The 19,014-nt window shown below is 41.4% G+C and overlaps 1 protein-coding gene and 1 pseudogene across 1 annotated transcript in view; one reads left to right on the forward strand and one right to left on the reverse strand.

The window, feature by feature from the left end:
- Positions 1–71: 71 nt before the first annotated feature.
- Positions 72–13,897, forward strand: LOC127439965 (tRNA (uracil-5-)-methyltransferase homolog A-like; annotated as a pseudogene).
- LOC127439959 (microprocessor complex subunit DGCR8-like) overlaps positions 13,394–19,014 on the reverse strand; it is a 16,304-nt gene continuing 10,683 nt past the window's right edge. Inside the window, exon 14 of the mRNA XM_051696277.1 lies at positions 13,394–15,754. Coding sequence (XP_051552237.1) covers positions 15,671–15,754 — 84 coding nt within the window. The 3' untranslated portion in view covers positions 13,394–15,670. The remainder of the gene's footprint in view (positions 15,755–19,014) is intronic.

Below are 19,014 nucleotides of genomic sequence, written 5' to 3' on the forward strand. Positions count from 1 at the left end.
AGGCTCGCGAGATTCGCACGCGCCATTCACTTACTGTGTTTATTGTGTTAATTTGGAGTCCAACCTCTAAACATAACCCTTAAAATAATCTTTCCCCATAAACCTAACTCTATCCCCAACTACAGTAACAGTAATTGCAACTCCCGCGAGACATTCAAAGCCCGACGGTTTTCTTCTAGACTCGACCAGGATACGCTGCTTTTAACAGCTGTTCCGGTCTTAAAGATGGCAGCTTGCTTGTTTGCAGAAGTACAGTGCTTGTAGAGCTCCTTTATGGTTCATAGTGATATATGACTGAAGAACACTTAATAACAAAAAGGCGATCAGATAACACAGGTTTGTTAAAAATATCAGAAATAACTTTGCTTGTATTTCATTGTCATAAGAATTCTTATTGATTTTGTTTATTAAGCCTGTATAATTCTAAGTGTGAAAACTGGTAAATATAACACAATATTTAAATATAAGTCTAACCATAAGTTTCATTTGTCTTTCATGTAGAGCAACATGGCAGATATTGCTGTTGACAACGGTGCCCCAGCTGATTCATTACCCAACACAGACAAGGAATCAGTTCTTACAGATGACCTGATAGAGAAGAAAAACCAAGAGAATAAGCCAGCAGCAGAAGAAGAAAGAGAGGGAGTAGCAGGTGGTAACTCTGATGTCTACCGTTATATCAAAGGGGATCTCTTCACCTCAGAGATCTTCAAAGTCAAGATCCAAAACCTGCCCAAGTACATTGGCTTTAATGACCTGAAGAAGTTCCTGAACAAACACGGAATCAATCCTCACAAAATCAAGCTTTTCAGCAAACAGATGTTTGCCTTTGTGACTTTTAAGAACCAGGAGAAAAGGGACAAGGCCATGAAGGCAGTGCATGGCATGCAGCGGAAGAGTAAAGTGTTGAGTGTTCGACTCGCCAAGCCCAAAGCTGATCCCATTCTAAAGAAGAGGAAACGAGGAAACGGAGGGTGGGCAACCTGGCGCAAATTGTGTTGCAGGTAGCCAGGAGTTAGTAAGAGGATGAGGAGGAGCCTCTCAATATCCAGATTGCCAATGCCGTGACGCCATTGTGGAACATGCCTTATGAGGATCAGCTGAAGAAGAAGGATCAAGAGGTGGAGGACATTTTGCACAAACTGACCAGGTATCACCAACATGTTTTCTAATGGGTGCGACACTCAGATCACCGTTTCTCATTTCATTTAGAATCAACTGAAATGTAAGCATGGCTTAATTGATTAACAAGTTCAGAATTGGAATCGGTTTATTGCCAAGTATGCTTACACATACAAGGAATTTGTCTTGGTGACAGGAGCTTCCAGTGTACAACAATACAAAAACAATACAAAAACAGCAGCAAGACATGGATAATAATAAAAAATAAAAAACAATTATACACATACGTACAGACACACACATACACATGGGTAGTGCAAATCTAATACAGTCTGTTATGTACAGTGCAAATACAAATGTTATGTACAGTGCAAATGTTTTCTGTTATGTTTTCAGAGGAATGAAATGGCAGAAGAGGTTGGATGTGTTGGATAAATATAAGAAAGACTAAACTGTGTATTGCACATAGTTATTGTGCAGTGGGGCAATTTAACTGTCATGAGATGGATAGCCTGAGGGAAAAAACTGTTCCTGTGCCTGACGGTTCTGGTGCTCATAGCTCTGAAGCGTCAGCCAGAAGGCAACAGTTCAAAAAGGTAGTGGGCTGGGTGAGTGGGGTCCAGAGTGATTTTTCCAGCCTTTTTCCTCACTCTGGAAGTGTATAGTTCTTGAAGGGGGGGGCAGGGGGCAACCAATAATCCAATCAGCAGTCCGAACTCTCCTTTGTAGTCTTCTGATGTCTGATTTCGTAGCTGAACCAAACCAGACAGTTATTGAAGTGCAGAGGACAGACTCAATGACTGCTGAGTAAAACTGTATCAGCAGCGCCTGTGGCAGGTTGAATTTCCTCAGCTGGCGAAGGAAGTGCAACCTCAGCTGGACCTTTTTCACAATGGAGTCAATGTGGGTCTCCCACTTCAGGTCCTATGAGATGGTAGTGCCCAGGAACCTGAATGACTCCACTGCTGCCACAGTGCTGTTTAGAATGGTGAGGGGGGTCAGTGTTGGGGTGTTTCTCCTAAAGTCCACAATGATCTCCACCGTTTTGAGCATGTTCAGCTCAAGGTTGTTTTGACTTTGCCAGACAGCCAGCTGTTAAACCTCCCTTCTGTATGCAGACTCATCATCATCTCGGATGAGGTCGATGACAGTGGTGTCGTCTGCAAACTTCAGGAGCTTGACAGAGGGGTCCTTGGCGATGCAGTCATTGGTGTAGAGGGAGAAGAGTAGTGGGGAAAGCACACATTCCTGGGGGGCACCAGTGCTGATTGTACAGGTGCTAGAAGTGAGTTTCCCCTGTCTCACAAGCTGCTGCCTGTCCGTCAGAAAGCTGGTAATCCACTGACAGATAGACATGGGAACAGAGAGTTGGTGTAATTTATTCTGGAGTATAGCTGGGATGGTGGTGTTGAAAGCTGAACTGAAGTCCACAAAAAGGATCCTTGCATATGTCCCTGGTTTGTCCAGATGTTGCAGGATATGATGCAATCCTATGTTGACTGCATCATCCACAGACCTGTTTGCTCGATAAGCAAATTGAAGGGGATCTAGAAGGGGTCCAGTTATGTTCTTCAGGTGGGCCAACACCAGCCTCTCAAACGATTTCATGACCACTGATGTAAGGGTAAAGGTCTGTAGTCATTATGTCCTGTGATTTTTGGTTTCTTTGGGACAGGAATAATGATTGAGCATTTGAAGCAGCATGGGACTTCAATAGATCACTGGAGCAGTGTAAAGATCTGTGTGAAGATGGGGGCCAGCTGGTTAGCACAGGATCGAAGACACGCTGGTGAGACGCCATCTGGGCCTGAAGCCTTTCTCGTATTTATTTTCCGAAAGACGCGGCTCACATCATCTTCACAGATCTTAAGTGCAGGTTGAGTAGCGGGAGGGGGGAGGGGGAGGAGGGGGGGTTGCAGGAGGTGTTGGTGTTTGTGTGAAGGTCAGAGTGGGTGTGGGGTGTGAGATTGGGCCTTTCAAATCAAATCAATCAAAATCAAATCAAATCACTTTTTTGTCACACAGCCATATACACAAGTGCAATGGTGTGTGAAATTCTTGGGTGCAGTTCCGATCAACATAGCAGTCGTGACAGTGATGAGACATATACCAATTTACAATAACATCAAATTAACACAACGCAATTTAAACATCTGTTATACATAATTAAACTCAACTTAAAACATCAAATTAACACAACACAATTTAAACATCTGTTATACATAATTACACAACTTAAAACATCAAATTAACACAACACAATTTAAACATCTGTTAAACATAATTACACAACTTAAAACATCAAATTAACACAACACAATTTAAACATCTGTTATACACATAATTACACTCAACAATATACAAATAATAACATACACTGTACAGTATACAATATGCTGTTTTTGTTTTTTTTTTGTTTTTTACTATATAGATACTATATAGATACACATTATTCAATAAAAATTAAAATATATATAAAAAAGTATATATATATATATATATATATATATATATATATATAGAGAGAGAGAGAGAGAGAGAGAGAGAGAGAGAGAGAGAGAGAGTGTACAGTATTGTACTGTATTGACATTCAGGCTGTCGGTTGATAGTCAGTTGTTAAGAGAGACATAATATAATAACAGTAATATAATTTATGACAGTCCGGTGTGAGATAAAAGAGTAATAAAGTGCAGGGCTGATGTATTTTGATCGTGGGAGATCAAGAGTTCAGAAGTCTGATTGCTTGGGGGAAGAAGCTATCATGGAGTCGGCTGGTGCGGGTTCTGATGCTGCGATACCGCCTACCTGATGGTAGAAGTGAGAACAGCCCATGGCTCGGGTGGCTGGAGTCTCTGATGATCCTCCGAGCTTTTTTCACACACCGCCTTGTATATATTTCCTGGAGGGAGGGAAGCTCACCTCCGATGATGTGTCTGGCAGTTCGCACCACCCTTTGCAGTGCTTTGCGGTTGTGGGCGGTGCTATTGCCGTACCAGGCGGAGATGCAGCCAGTTAGGATGCTCTCTACAGTGCGGGTGTAGAACCGTGTGAGGATGTGGCGGTTCATTCCAAACTTCCTCAGCCGTCTCAGGAAGAAGAGGCGCTGATGAGCCTTCTTCACAACGACTTCAGTGTGGACGGACCATGTGAGTTCCTCAGTGATGTGGACACCCAGGAACTTGAAGCTGCTGACTCTCTCCACTGGTGCTCCATTGATGGTGATTGGACTGTGTTCTCTGTCTTTTCTTCTGAAGTCCACCACAAGCTCCTTTGTCTTACTGACGTTGAGGGAGAGGTTGTGCTCCTGACACCAGTGTGTCAGAGTGTGCACCTCCTCTCTGTAGGCTGTTTCATCATTGTCAGTGATCAGACCTACCACCGTCGTGTCATCAGCAAACTTAATGATGGCATTGGAGTTATGTGTTGCCACACAGTCATGTGTGTACAGGGAATACAGTAGTGGGCTGAGAACACAGCCCTGCGGGGCTCCAGTGTTGAGGGTCAGTGATGAGGAGATATTGCTGCCTATTCTAACCACCTGGCGTCTGCTTGACAGGAAGTCCAGGATCCAGCTGCACAGCGAGCTGTTTAAGCCCAGAGCCCGGAGTTTCTCATCTAGCTTGGAGGGCACTATGGTGTTGAATGCTGAGCTGTAGTCTACAAACAACATTCTCACATAAGTGTTCTTTTTTTCCAGGTGGGAGAGAGCAGTGTGTATTGTAGATGCAATGGCATCATCAGTGGAACGGTTGTTGCGGTATGCAAACTGCAGCGGGTCAAGATTGAGTGGTAATACAGAGCAGATGTAATCTCTGATTAGTCTCTCAAAACATTTGCTGATGATGGGGGTCAGAGCAACAGGACGCCAGTCATTTAAACAAGTTATTTTCGATTGTATTGGAACAGGCACAATGGTGGATGTTTTAAAGCATGTGGGGACTACAGACAAAGAGAGGGAAAGGTTGAAAATGTCCGTAAAAACACCAGCCAGCTGGTTCGCGCACGCTCTGATGACGCGGCTCGGAATGCCGTCTGGACCCGCGGCTTTGCGGATATTCACCCGTCGGAAGGATCGGGTTACATCCGCTACAGAGACGGAGAGTGAACTAACCTCTGTAGCTTCGGCCGTGAGAGCTCTCTCCGCGAGGGCGGTGTTATTTCCCTCGAAACGAGCATAAAAAGTATTTAGCTCATCCGGTAGAGAGGCAGCGGTGTTCATGGCAGAGTTTTTATTCCCTTTAAAGTCCGTGATGATGTTAATTCCCTGCCACATGCTTCTAGAGTTGGTGGTGTTAAACTGTCCTTCAATCTTGCTCCTGGCGTTTTGCTGTTTTGATAGTTTTTCGGAGGGCATAACTGGCTTGTTTATGCTCCTCCGCGTTCCCGGAATTAAAAGCGGAGGTCCGCACATTAAGTGCCGCGCGAACATCGCTATTGATCCACGGCTATATGCAGTAGAACACATTCAGGTCATCAGCCAGTTGTTGGTCCCCTACAGTGTTGGGGTAGGAGTCCTGTAATTTGTGTGTTGTTTCATGCCACTCCACACTATGCAGGTCCTTAGCTGAAAACTTGTTTTTCAGCTTCTCAGAGTATCTTCTTTTAGCCACTCTGATTTCCCTGTTCAGTGTGTTCCTGGCCTGATTGTACAAGACTTTATCCCCACCCCTGTAAGCATCCTCTTTGGCCTGACGAAGCTGCCTGAGCTCTGCTGTAAATCACGGTTTGTCATTGTTGAACTTTAAATAAGTCCTAGTAGGAATGCACATATCCTCACAGAAACTGATATATGATGTAACAGTATCCATGAACTCGTCCAGGTCTGTGGCTGCAACCTCAAAAACACTCCAATCCATGCAATCGAAGCAGGCTTGTAGTTCCCGCTCTGCTTCATTGGTCCATCTCTTTACAGTCCTTACTACTGGCTTGGTTGATTTTAATTTCTGCCTGTAGGTTGGAAGAAGACAGTGATCAGAGAGTCCCAAAGCTGCTCTAGGGACAGAGCGATATGCATCCTTTATTGTTGTGTAATAATGATCCAGTATGTTCCTGTCTCTGGTGGGGCATGTGATGTGCTGTTTGTATTTGGGCAGTTCACGTGTGACATTTGCTTTGTTAAAATCCCCAAGAATAATAATAACTGAGTCTGGGTATTGTTGTTCCGCGGCGAGTAGAAAGGCTTACAGTAAATAAAGAGCGCTTCCAAATTAGGACAGCACATCATCTTTAACATTGTTACATCTGTACACCAACTTTCATTGATATAAAAGCATGTTCCACCGCCTCTCGTTTTCCCCATTAACTCCACGATGCGATCCGCTCTGAACAGCTGGAAGCCCGGCAGATGTAACGCGCTGTCCGGAATGGCTTCACTCAGCCAGGTTTCTGTGAAGCACAAGGCAGCAGAGGTTGAAAAGTCCTTGTTTGTGCGGGTGAGATGTAGTTCGTCCATTTTGTTAGGAAGAGAGCGGAGATTCGCTAAGTGAATACTCGGCAGCGCTGTTCGAAATCCATGCCGACGGAGTTTGACCAGCACACCGGCTCGTCTTCCTCACCTGCGTCTCTTGAACAGCTGCGCCTCCAACAAAAATGTCTAGCAGAACGTCTGAATATTCGAAAACCGGGAAAAGATTGTCTGGTATATGCCGTTGAATGTTCAGCAGTTCGCCTCTGTTAAAACTGACTGGAAAAAGATTACTAAACACAGGACAAACAAACAAAAACAACAAAAGAACTGAGGAGCTCCACACCAAGGCAGCTATCCACGGCGGCATCATGATGAAGTTATTATTATAAGTAAGAACTCTCCTGTCTGTTTCCTTGCACATGACTTGTTTTTATTCTGTTTGTGCACAGAGAAATTGGCAACAACAACAAAGCCATGCTACCATGGCTCTTTGTTCAGAAAGAGAAGTATAACAAAATGTGCTGCCCACTGGAGCCCATACGACCATCACCTGTGCAGGTAACACTCCTGTGTGCTCAATAAAACAGTTCTAATCATAATCAAACATTCATACACTCATATCACTAACAGAAAGTACCAAAGTATTGTTGGTATGCATGGAAAGTGACTTGGACATGTAAATACTACGGTACAGAAATATGGTAATCATTCAGTACCATGGTATGTATCAAAGTACAATGGTGTTACTATTTGTTAGCATCACTGTACTACTGTACAGTGGTACTCCGTGTATTCTGTGTTACTCATGTACTGTCACCATGCATATTTGTAAGGGATTGGTAATGCTTTCTAGTGTAAGCGCATGTGTAGAGTTATATTTTGGTCTATTGTCACCCAAAGCTGATTGGATTGCTTCAGAAGTGATGGATTAAACCACTGGAGTGGTATAGAATAATTTTATGCTGCCTTATGTGCTTTTTGGAGCTTTTTTCCGTCACCATTAATCTGCATTGTATGGACCTACAGAGCTGAAATATTATTCTAAAAATCTTGTTTTCATCAGAAGAAAGTCTTGGATGGCTTGAGTGTGAGTAAATGATGAGAGAATTTTCATTTTTGGGCAAACTATTCCTTTAAGCATGTATCTGGGGACAGAAGTACACAGGTTGTGTTTGGTCTGAACAGCCCCTTAGTATCTAGGTGCCTAATTAAAGGGGTCATGACATGAGAAATCAAATTTTCCTTGATCTTTTGACATAAAAGTTCATAGTACTATAAAAATATACTGTAAGTTTCAAAACTGAAACTTCCTCCTCACTGCCAATAGAGCATTTGTTGAAACCAAGCTGCCAAAACAACTCGTTCTCTACGTCCTCCTCATTTTAATGTCACACTGTGGTAGATATGTGCATTTGACCGCCTCAACAACAACACATCAATGACTACTTTACATTATCACCTTCGTAGCCTCGCCCAGTAGCGGTGAGCAGTGAGATGGCAAGGATAGAGCAGGTCAGTCAAGAGCTGAGAGCCAATCAGCACAGTGGGCGTTTACTGTCAAGTCTTAATGGAGAAGCAGCACGATAACAAGAGTGTTTCTGACAAAGGGTCAGAATGAAGGTGGAAAATGATAATGTTTTAAAAATGTATTAATAACTATATATATATATATATATATATATTACACACACACACACTGATGAGCCAAAACATTTTGACCACTCACAGGTGAAGCAAATAACGATGATCATCTCCTAACAAAGCCATATGTCATGGTCTGGGTAGATTAGATGGTAAGCGAACAATCAGTTCTCATAGTCAACATGTTGAATGTAGGAGAAATGGCCAGGTGTACAGACCTGAGTGAATTTGATTAGGGCCAAATTGTTATGGCCAGACGACTTGGTCAGAGCATCTCTGAAACGGCAAGCCTTGTGGGGTGCTCTCGGTCGGCAGTGGTGAGTACCTACCAATAGTGGTCCGAGGAGGGACAAACCACAAACCGGCGACAGGGTATTGGGCACCCAAGGCTCATCGATGAGCGAGGGCAACGAAGGCAACAAAGGCTATCCTGTCTGGTCCGAACCGACAGATGGTCTACTGTGGCACAAGTCACAGAACATTTTAATGATGGTTACAGGAGGGATATGTCACAACACACTCTGTATCACACCCTGCTGTGTATGGGGCTACGTAGCCGCAGACTGGTCAGTAAGAACTAGAAGACCACTTGAAACAACAACTTGGTGATCCCCAGAAACACAGCCTGCTTGGCTCACCTGGATATGTCCCCATGGCCAGCAAAGCCATTAGTGGGATTTGACGTAGCTCCACCCAAGTTGAGTGAGATCAGGCAGGTGGTATAAAAAGCCAGGACAACTTCAGCCAGAATGGGATACCGCAGGTTGTATAAGAGGTGACCGACAGTTCTTAAATTGTTATGGAGACTACTGTGAGTTGCATAGAAGAAGCAGTGCATACCCTTGGAATAGCTAAGAGCAGGAATTTACCAACATTAGTCAGTTTAGGAGTATTGCTCTACTCAATGTGGAGGAAAAGATTTTCTTTATGGTGGTAGCAAGAAGGATGTCTGATTACCTCCTAAAAAATGGATGCATAGACACAAGCTGCCAGTAGGCAGGTGTACTAGGTTTTCCGGGGTGTGTGGAGCATGCGTCAATAAAATGGGAGTAGATCCTGTCTGCCAAGAGAGACTAGAATGACCTCCATATAGTCTGGCTTGACCTGGCAAATGCCTATAGATCGGTTTTTCCATGAGGGTGTATTAGGAGCTTAGTAGACAGTTACTATTAGGACCTGAAAATATGTCATACAACTCAGGAGCAGTGTTTGGTGTAATGCATAGACTATAGAACAATTCTATATAAAACAATATTGAATTTAAAATCGAAAGTTAACGTCTAATGTTATAATGTAAAATGTTTTCTAATTTAATGCAGCCCCCTTAAATTCTTTGGCCAGCTCATGAATAATTTATTTGATATTATATGATTTATTTGAAAGAATTAAAAGAACAATTTCATATCTATCCTTGTATTTTTCATTTGATAAGGGTTTTAGAAAGTAATAAGTAATGAAATTACTTTGTCTGAAAAATAATTAGTACAGTAATCTAATTACACTGTAGATGATGTAATTAGTAGTTAGTAATTCATTACTTTTTTGATTAACTTGCCCAACACTGCACAGGAGTATGCAACTGGAAAAAGAAATTGTGATGGGATGTTCAATCACTCCAATCCTGTTCACAGCAGCATTCGTGATCATCTTAGTGCCAGACAGATGGCCCCAGGAATCCGTGCACAGTTTGGAGTGAGATTGCCAGCCCTGCGCAGCTTTGTCACAAGCATCCTCCAGACTGCTGCATGTACAAACAGACTCTTGAAAAGGCTGGAAAAGCTTAAGGAATGGTCCAAGATGAAGATTAAGTTTGAGGTGGATGGGGAAAGAATCCTAGTGCTGGCAGAGCAGCCAATTTGAAGTTTAGGGAGAGAATACACAGCAGATTTTTCAGATAAAACGCATGGCAAGATTGGTTCTGAAGCTGCTGAAAAAGGGCTTGGATTAGATAAGATAAACCATTGTCATCTCCCAGGTAAATACAATGTCTGGTGTTACCAATTTACATTGTATCATCGCCTGATGTGGAAGGTACCCCAGACCATAAGTTTTCTTATAAGATCCACCTATGATACTCTTCCAAGCCCTGGAAATATCTCTCTGTGGTATGGCAAAGAGGAGAGTTGTCCCCTCTGTGAGGCCCCAAGATTAAATCTGCAGCTAATGTTGGGCAGGTGCATGACTGCCTTGGCACAAGGACGGTACAGGTGGTGGCACGATCAGGTCCTGCATGACTCCATAGATCCTAGAGGTGTGTAGAGTAAATGCAAATGAAGGCCACCATGCTCCTCAGAGGAAGGTAATTGAGTTTGTTAATAATGGAGGTGCTACACAAGGCACTGCACGGAGGGAAGCAAGATCAATCCTGATGCCTGGAAGTGATTGGTCAATGGTGGTCGACCTTGGGCAGCAGCTGAAATTTCCTTCTGAGGTCACCATCACCTCCTTAAGGCCAGACGTAGTGTTATGGTCGGCGTCAGCTAGAAAAGTCATAATGATTGAGCTTACTGTCCCATAGGTAGAAGGACTGGAAGCAGCATTTGAGAGGAAGAAGCTAAAATATGCTAATCAGGCCTCCAAATGGCGATGCGAAAGGTCATACATTGCTCCTGGCAGGCTACTCTGCCTTACAGTCTCCATATGGTTAGGATTAGGGTGGGGGCAGGGTAAGAATATCTTCTGCCTGCCAGGAACAAACCATGGCTCCTTTGTACAATGGCCGCCAAGTGCAGGGATAATGGATGGAGGGCTGCCACTAACCCTGTGGAGGTTGGGTGTCAAGGATTCATGGGAAGTTCGGTGCAGCATCTATTGAAAGACATTGGATCATTGGACCAGTGTTGAAGTCTCTAAAGGAAATGGCTGAGGAGGATGAGAAAGGGATCTTCTGGCTATGTTTAAGAAGGAAGGACAAAAAGTGGGGTGTGCAGAAAGTAGAAGTATGGAACATTTGTAATATGTGGTGAGATAGTATGTGAGAGGGTGGGGGTGGAAGGGGTGGGTCGGAATTTTTTCCCCTTATGGTTTGACTTGTAAAGGAGAAGGGTCTTGATGGGGTTGCAAGAACTAGAAGCAATGGAAAGGATCCGGTGTCCAGCTGTGGGGGGTGGCACGGAAACGTCCCTGACTGCTGCCCCACCACCAGGAAATGTTCTGGGATTAATGGTGTGAAACATCTGTGATGGGTGGCTCCCGGCTAATGACCCTCGAAGCTGGATGACTGAAGGGCACTGGTGGAGGTGTGGCAGGCAAAAATGCCCAGCAGGTTTAGACAGCTACCTGTGCATCTGATTACAATAAACTCGCAAGATTAAATATTAAAGACCATATAGTCTAGTATAAATGCTAGTATAAATATACACGAGACAGCTGTTAACTATATTGAACTGGAATTATACGCATGAATTAGAAGAGTAAGTATATAAATAGTGAACCAATTTTTTGATTAATTTGATCATCATAAGATTACTTTTGTGATACTGGCAGACAAACACCCCTGCAGCTGAGGTCCTTTACTCTGCTGTGGGCAAATGGACTCAACTGGACCAGGACAGCACCGTGTTGGATGTGTGTTGTGGAACAGGAACCATCGGCATCTCTCTGGCAAAGGTGTGGTCTTTGCTCTCAAAATACATAAACTACCACCTCTGTAACAGAAAACATTTCTCAGAGCCACCCTGTTCTCAGAACAAGAGTTAGCCTGAACTTAGCCTCAATTGTTTTTATAACTCAATATTTGACCATTTCTGTGAGGTCATCAACAGAGGGTTAAGAAGGTGATTGGGATAGAGTTGTGTCAGGAGGCAGTGGAAGATGCTAAGGCCAACGCTGAAGCTAATGGTAGGTCATAGAATGGCGTAAAAATGAAAACTAATCTACAATCAAGATTCAGAAAAATGTAATTATCCTGTTATCTCTTTGCATGTAGATAATCTCCCAAGATCTGCTCAGATTTCAAATGTACTTTTTCAGGCTTGACCACTGTGGAAAAGCTGAGGATGTGTTCCTCACTGTTCTGAATGCAGTTGTATCCCCCAGCGTCACTGCAATTGTTGACCCTCCAAGAACTGGGTTGCGCAAGTACAATACTATCACAATTTCTTAAGAGATAGTTCAACCAAAAATAAAAATTCTGTCATTATTTACTACTCACCCTCATGTTGTTCCAAACTTGTATGACTTTTCTCTGTGGAACACAAAAGGAGATATTACGCAGAATGTTAGCCTCAGTCACCATTCACTTCCATTGTATGGAAAAGAGATCAAGTGAAAGGTGACTGATGCTAACATTCTGCGTAATATCTCCTTTTGTGTTCCACAGAGAAAAGTCATACAAGTTTGGAACAACATGAGGGTGAGTAGTAAATAATGACAGAATTTTTATTTTTGGTTGAACTATCATTTTACAAGTTTTGCTAATGCTTTACACTTTTGGAAGTGGTGTTTTTATGTATCATTTCTATTCGTACCAGATTCCAAAGTTATTCTTGCAATCAGACGAGCAGAACATCTGAAGAGTCTTGTCTATGTCACCTGCAATGCCAAAGCTGCTGTGAACAATTTTATTAAGTAAATGTATATCATTTTAAACATATTTTTCAAAAGCTGCAAGTAACTCCCAACAGGATTTATAGGTGCGTTGGCCACATAGAGAAAATATACCAAAGGCCTGCACACTGTTATTGTGAAAAAAAGCACAAATATCGTGCATATAGTAGTAAACATACTTTAAAAAGAAAATACTACTACTACCATTTCTTTCAAAGTTTAGCCATTAGCAAAAAACATGAGTGCACTCTAAAGATTCAAAGATTTTATAAATTCTGCACAGAATCATCAGCCTACTTTGGGTAAATAAATCTAAAAACAACATTTGAAATAAAAATGATTTTCTATTTGTACTTTGAACAAAGTCTCTGCAGAGCTCCTTCTAACCATGCGAGAGGGGCTCCCTTCCGCCCAATGAGAGCTATGGCTGTCGACCTCTTCCCCCAGACCATGCACTGTGAGACCATCCTGCTGTTTGAAAGAGCGGACTACAGCTCCATCAGTGACAGTCAGACACAACAGATCCTGGAGAACTGAAGCTCTGCTCTCATTATCATTTAGCCACAACAGCTACTCATCTTCCACAAAAACTCTTTATGGTCAAACTTAAAGATGGGATTGTATAGTTTCCTTTTCTGTTATCAGTAAAACCCAGTCAAAAACAGCACAAGACAGTCAGTTTCTGGTCATGATTTATTTGCATAAACAAATCACTGTGTAACAGTGATCATGTGACATAAAAAGAACATCTTTTATAGACAGTGTTACTTGCAGCAAAATCATTTAACATCCCTTCAATGATAACTAAAAAGCACACGTTTTTTCATACAGCTAATACACACTTGGCAAGAATGATGAGACAAGTCACACTCCAGAAGTCTATAGGGAAAGCACATTCTCTAAGCACTCTTAGCATGGCAGCAGCCTTGTGCTCATGGAAAACAGGAAAGTGCCTTCAGATGCAGTAAACATTCAGGAGAAGCACACCAACTAAAATATTGAAGTCAATGACAGTTTTATTTAGTCCCTGTCCTAAGAAAACATGATTTTTTTTTTTTCCTCTCCACTCAGGGTGTTTTTGGTGTTGAGAGTAAATACTGTGACTTCGAAGACCTTGGTGTCATATCAAGGCCAGAACATTTTTCCTCCCTAAATGTGATTTTCTTCAAACAGGGACCATATTTTAATCCAGCAGTTATTGCATCTTTTTTCCATATTCAACACTGTATTCCATTTATGCGTTTATATATTTGTGAATCGCTATGCAGCAATATTCTATAAAAATGCATAATTGTTTAAGCTTTGGTTCACACTGTTTTTCAAGCTAACAAATATTATGACTGTCTGATTCTGTTCGAGGTATGGAGTTACCACCTTTTTTTTGTAGGTAAACTGCCTTCTGAAATAATGAATGTGGTTCAAACTATTTAATACACCATAATAAGATCAAAATAAAATGAGCACACAATCACCTCTTATCACCATGGCAAATGTTCACAAACCATACAAAATCTTTTGAGATAAATGCAAATAAACACATGCTTCAAAGGCATTTTCTCTAAAGTATCAATGCAAGAAAGCATCACTCCACAGCAAATACGCAACGTATAGAATCACAAATGCAGATTTGAGTGAGGCATTTCCCTTTTGAGACACAATGTACCATTAATGAAAGGGGAAAAACTAAAGCAACATGTCAACTTTTCGTTCCAGTCTCTTATTCAAGAGTTAGATTATAAGAGCATAACAACCATAACATAAAACCACACACTATCATCTTATCTCCCTTATTAACTACAGTACCTCGAACACTTGTGCTTGTGTTTTCTCTGCAGTGCTTAGTGAACACAACACTACTAATCAGAATTAAGTTGACCACTAATATGCATTACCACTCATTAATTGAAAAAGGTTGTTAATTTCATTCTAAACTGTTATAACATTAGTTCATTTCTGAACAGCAGTTGAAGTGTGCACATTAAATGATTTAGAAACACAGTTATATGTTTCATGTCCGAATAGACCTTAATGAGGGTAGACATACTTAATTTTTCATGGATGAAAACAAGGCTGTCAGTTTGTTCAGTGTCATGCACATAAGTCTTGATCACTAATTTTCACAACTCATGTTTTCTGTCCAATCCACTTTTTTTGGAGATGTATTTTCAGTGTTTCGTCAGCTAAATGACCAACACCAATTCAAACAACAGTTCAACCCTTTGAAGAGACTGCAAGACCATCAAAAATGGCAATATGGCACTACTCTGACTAAGGTCCATAAGGACTAGACCTGGCCACTGAAGATAAACACACTTCAAGTCATTATAAACCCTTTTTCCAAATAAAATGTCACATGCACTGCCAGTAATGACAAATCCAGAATGAACAACTCTGCATACCAGAAGCTGACATTAGACATTAAAGGAACCTATCTTTGTAAAATGACAGATGTGTTTATTGAAATGCATCAATTGCGAGTACTGCGAATTTGTCTGTCATATTCATGAAATCTGTGGTTCCATCGTAAATATTAAATGAATTTATTTGCTGTTTAAATGTATAACAACATTTTATTAACATCTAAAAGCCACAAACTTAAAATGCAATCATCAGTAATACTTAACATAATTTTACCACTTTGATTCATATAGGCATTCTTGTCATCAGCCAAATAGTCATTTGTGCACTTATAGGTGCAGATGTGCATCTGGGGGGTATATTATGCTCATTCTACCTTCTCCTTAGTGCATACATCCTTAAATTACTTGCCAAACCCATAAACATGGACAATAACAGGCTTGGGAATAGCTCAAATCTGATAAAATTTAACTAGTATTGCCATTTGCATTGCAAAGTAATGCACAATTCAGTAATGGTACAATGACCCTTTTGTTAAAACTATTACCATTGGTCAGTGTTATCGGCTATCATGACAGGTTGGCCGAGGGTTTGTTAGACGTCAACAGTACACAGAGGCTCACTGCCAGGCTGAGCTGACTCCATTATAGTCATCTTCGGCTTCTTCCTTGCTTCCTCCTGAAATAAATGGAAAAATTATATAATGGTCCCCAAGTACATGTACATTATGCACTAGAATTTTTATATATATACACAGGTGCATCTCAAATTAGGATGTCGTGGAAAAGTTCATTTATTTCAGTAATTCAACTCAAATTGTGAAACTCGTGTATTAAATAAATTCAATGCACACAGACTGAAGTAGTTTAAGTCTTTGGTTCTTTTAATTGTGATGATTTTGGCTCACATTTAACAAAAACCCACCAATTCACTATCTCAAAAAATTTGAATACATCATAAGACCAATAAAAAAAAACCATTTTTAGTGAATTGTTGGCCTTCTGGAAAGTATGTTTATTTACTGTATATGTACTCAATACTTGGTAGGGGCTCCTTTTGCTTTAATTACTGCCTCAATTTGGTGTGGCATGGAGGTGATCAGTTTGTGGCACTGCTGAGGTGGTATGGAAGCCCAGGTTTCTTTGACAGTGGCCTTCAGCTTATCTGCATTTTTTGGTCTCTTGTTTCTCATTTTCCTCTTGACAATACCCAATAGATTCTCTATGGGGTTCAGGTCTGGTGAGTTTGCTGGCCACTCAAGCACACAAACACCATGGTCATTTAACCAACTTTTGGTGCTTTTGGCAGTGTGGGCAGGTGCCAAATCCTGCTGGAAAATGAAATCAGCATCTTTAAAAAGCTGGTCAGCAGAAGGAAGCATGAAGTGCTCCAAAATTTCTTGGTAAACAGGTGCAGTGACTTTGGTTTTCAAAAAACACAATGGACCAACACCAGCAGATGACATTGCACCCCAAATCATCACAGACTGTGGAAACTTAACACTGGACTTCAAGCAACTTGGGCTATGAGCTTCTCCACCCTTCCTCCAGACTCTAGAACCTTGGTTTCCAAATGAAATACAAAACTTGCTCTCATCTGAAAAGAGGACTTTGGACCACTGGGCAGCAGTCCAGTTCTTCTTCTCCTTAGCCCAGGTAAGACGCCTCTGACGATGTCTGTGGTTCAGGAGTGGCTTAACAAGAGGAATACGACAACTGTAGCCAAATTCCTTGACACGTCTGTGTGTGGTGGCTCTTGATGCCTTGACCCCAGCCTCAGTCCATTCCTTGTGAAGTTCACCCAAATTCTTGAATCGATTTTGCTTGACAATCCTCATAAGGCTGCGGTTCTCTCGGTTGGTTGTGCATCTTTTTCTTCCACACTTTTTCCTTCCACTCAACTTTCTGTTAACATGCTTGGATACAGCACTCTGTAAACAGCCAGCTTCTTTGGCAATGAATGTTTGTGGCTTACCCTCCTTGTGAAGGGTGTCAATGATTGTCTTCTGGATAACTGTCAGATCAGCAGTCTTCCCCATGATTGTGTAGCCTAGTGAACCAAACTGAGAGACCATTTTGAAGGCTCAGGAAACCTTTGCAGGTGTTTTGAGTTGATTAGCTGATTGGCATGTCACCATATTCTAATTTTTTGAGAATGAATTGGTGGGTTTTTGTTAAATGTGAGCCAAAATCATCACAATTAAAAGAACCAAAGACTTAAACTACTTCAGTCTGTGTGCATTGAATTTATTTAATACACAAGTTTCACAATTTGAGTTGAATTACTGAAATAAATGAACTTTTCCACGACATTCTAATTTGAGATGCACCTGTATTATATATAAATAAACACACACAGACTGCATTGACGTATTCAGACCCCTTCATTTTTTTCCACATTTTATGTTGCAGCCTTATGCTAAAATACTTTAATTTTATTTTTTCACATCAATCTACACTCCATACCCCATAATGACAAAGCAAAAACCAGATTTGATAACTTTGAAAATGTATATTAAAAAAAAAACAAAAACAAAAAAAACAACCTGAAATATCACATTGACATAAGTATTCAGACCCTTTGCTATGACACTTGAAATTTAGCTCAGCTGCATCCCATTTCTGACCTGAACTGGGTGTGTCAGATAAGGGAGATATGCAAAATTTGCAGTGTTGGGGGGGCCTCCAGGAACAGGGTTGGGAACCACTGTCCTGCACAATACCATCCCAACGGTGAAGCATGGTGGTGGTAGTATCATTCTGTGGGGGTGTTTTTCAGTGGCAGGGATTGGGGGATTGGTCAGGGTTGAAGGATAGCTGAAAGCAGAAAAATACAGATACCCCTTAATGTAAACCTGGTCCAGAGACTCCAGACTGGGCTGAAGGTTCAACTTCCAACAGGACAATGACCCCAAGCACACAGCCAAGACAATGCAATAGTGGCTTAGGGACAACTGTGAATGTTCTTAAGCGGCCCAGCCAGAGCCCAGACTTGAACCCAATCGAAAATCTCTGGAGAGACCTGAAAATGGCTGTCCACTGACGGTCCCCAACCAACTTAGAACTTGAGAGGATCTGCAGAGAAAAATGGCAGAAAAATCCCCAAATCCAGGTGTGCAAAGCTTATCGCATCATACCCAAAAAGACTTGAGGCTGTAATCGCTGCCAAAGGTACTTCAACCAAGTACTGAGTTAAGGGTCTGAATACTTATTTCAGTAGTCTTAATAAATTTGCAAAGTTATTAAAAAAAAACAAGTGGTTTTTGCTTTGTCATTATGGGGTATGGAGTGAAAAAAAGAGAAAAGCATTTCAGCAAAAGATTGCATGTGAAAAAATGAAGGGGTGTGAATACTTTCTGAATGCACTTTATATACATATTAGGGCTGTCAATTGATTAAAATTACATGATTTGGCAATTAATAAAAAAATTAAAAAACAATTATTTGCATAGAAATATTTGCTGAGAAATCCCCTCAAATAACAATTATTCAATAAATGATTAAATAGTTTAAATTTAAATATTAAATTCTGATAAAATGCATAACATTGGGGCAGATGAGTAAAGCACTGATAAGACAAAGTGGCTTTAGAAAGCTATATACTGTATTTATTTCCATATTATTGAACATGAGCCTATCATTGGCCTACAGTCCACAGTAATCCATTTTGCAATTGAATTCGTAAATCTGTCCAAGACAGATTTATTATAAGGGCTTTTCTAAGAGGCACACCTGATGTGCGTTTAGCCTCATCACCACTGCCATATAAACGCATAGCACGCCTCTTGTCAGGGGGTCCTTGCATGCCCAGGAGCAGAGGGGGAAGGGTACTGACTGAATTAGATGTGGGACGGACCGCACCCAAGTGCGAGTTAGATGCAACACCAGAGGAAATGGAGCACGCGCTGCGGCCGACAGGCAAGAATGCCAGGCCACCTT

The sequence above is a fragment of the Myxocyprinus asiaticus genome, chromosome 4 (assembly GCF_019703515.2).
Source record: "Myxocyprinus asiaticus isolate MX2 ecotype Aquarium Trade chromosome 4, UBuf_Myxa_2, whole genome shotgun sequence".
NCBI lineage: Eukaryota > Metazoa > Chordata > Actinopteri > Cypriniformes > Catostomidae > Myxocyprinus > Myxocyprinus asiaticus.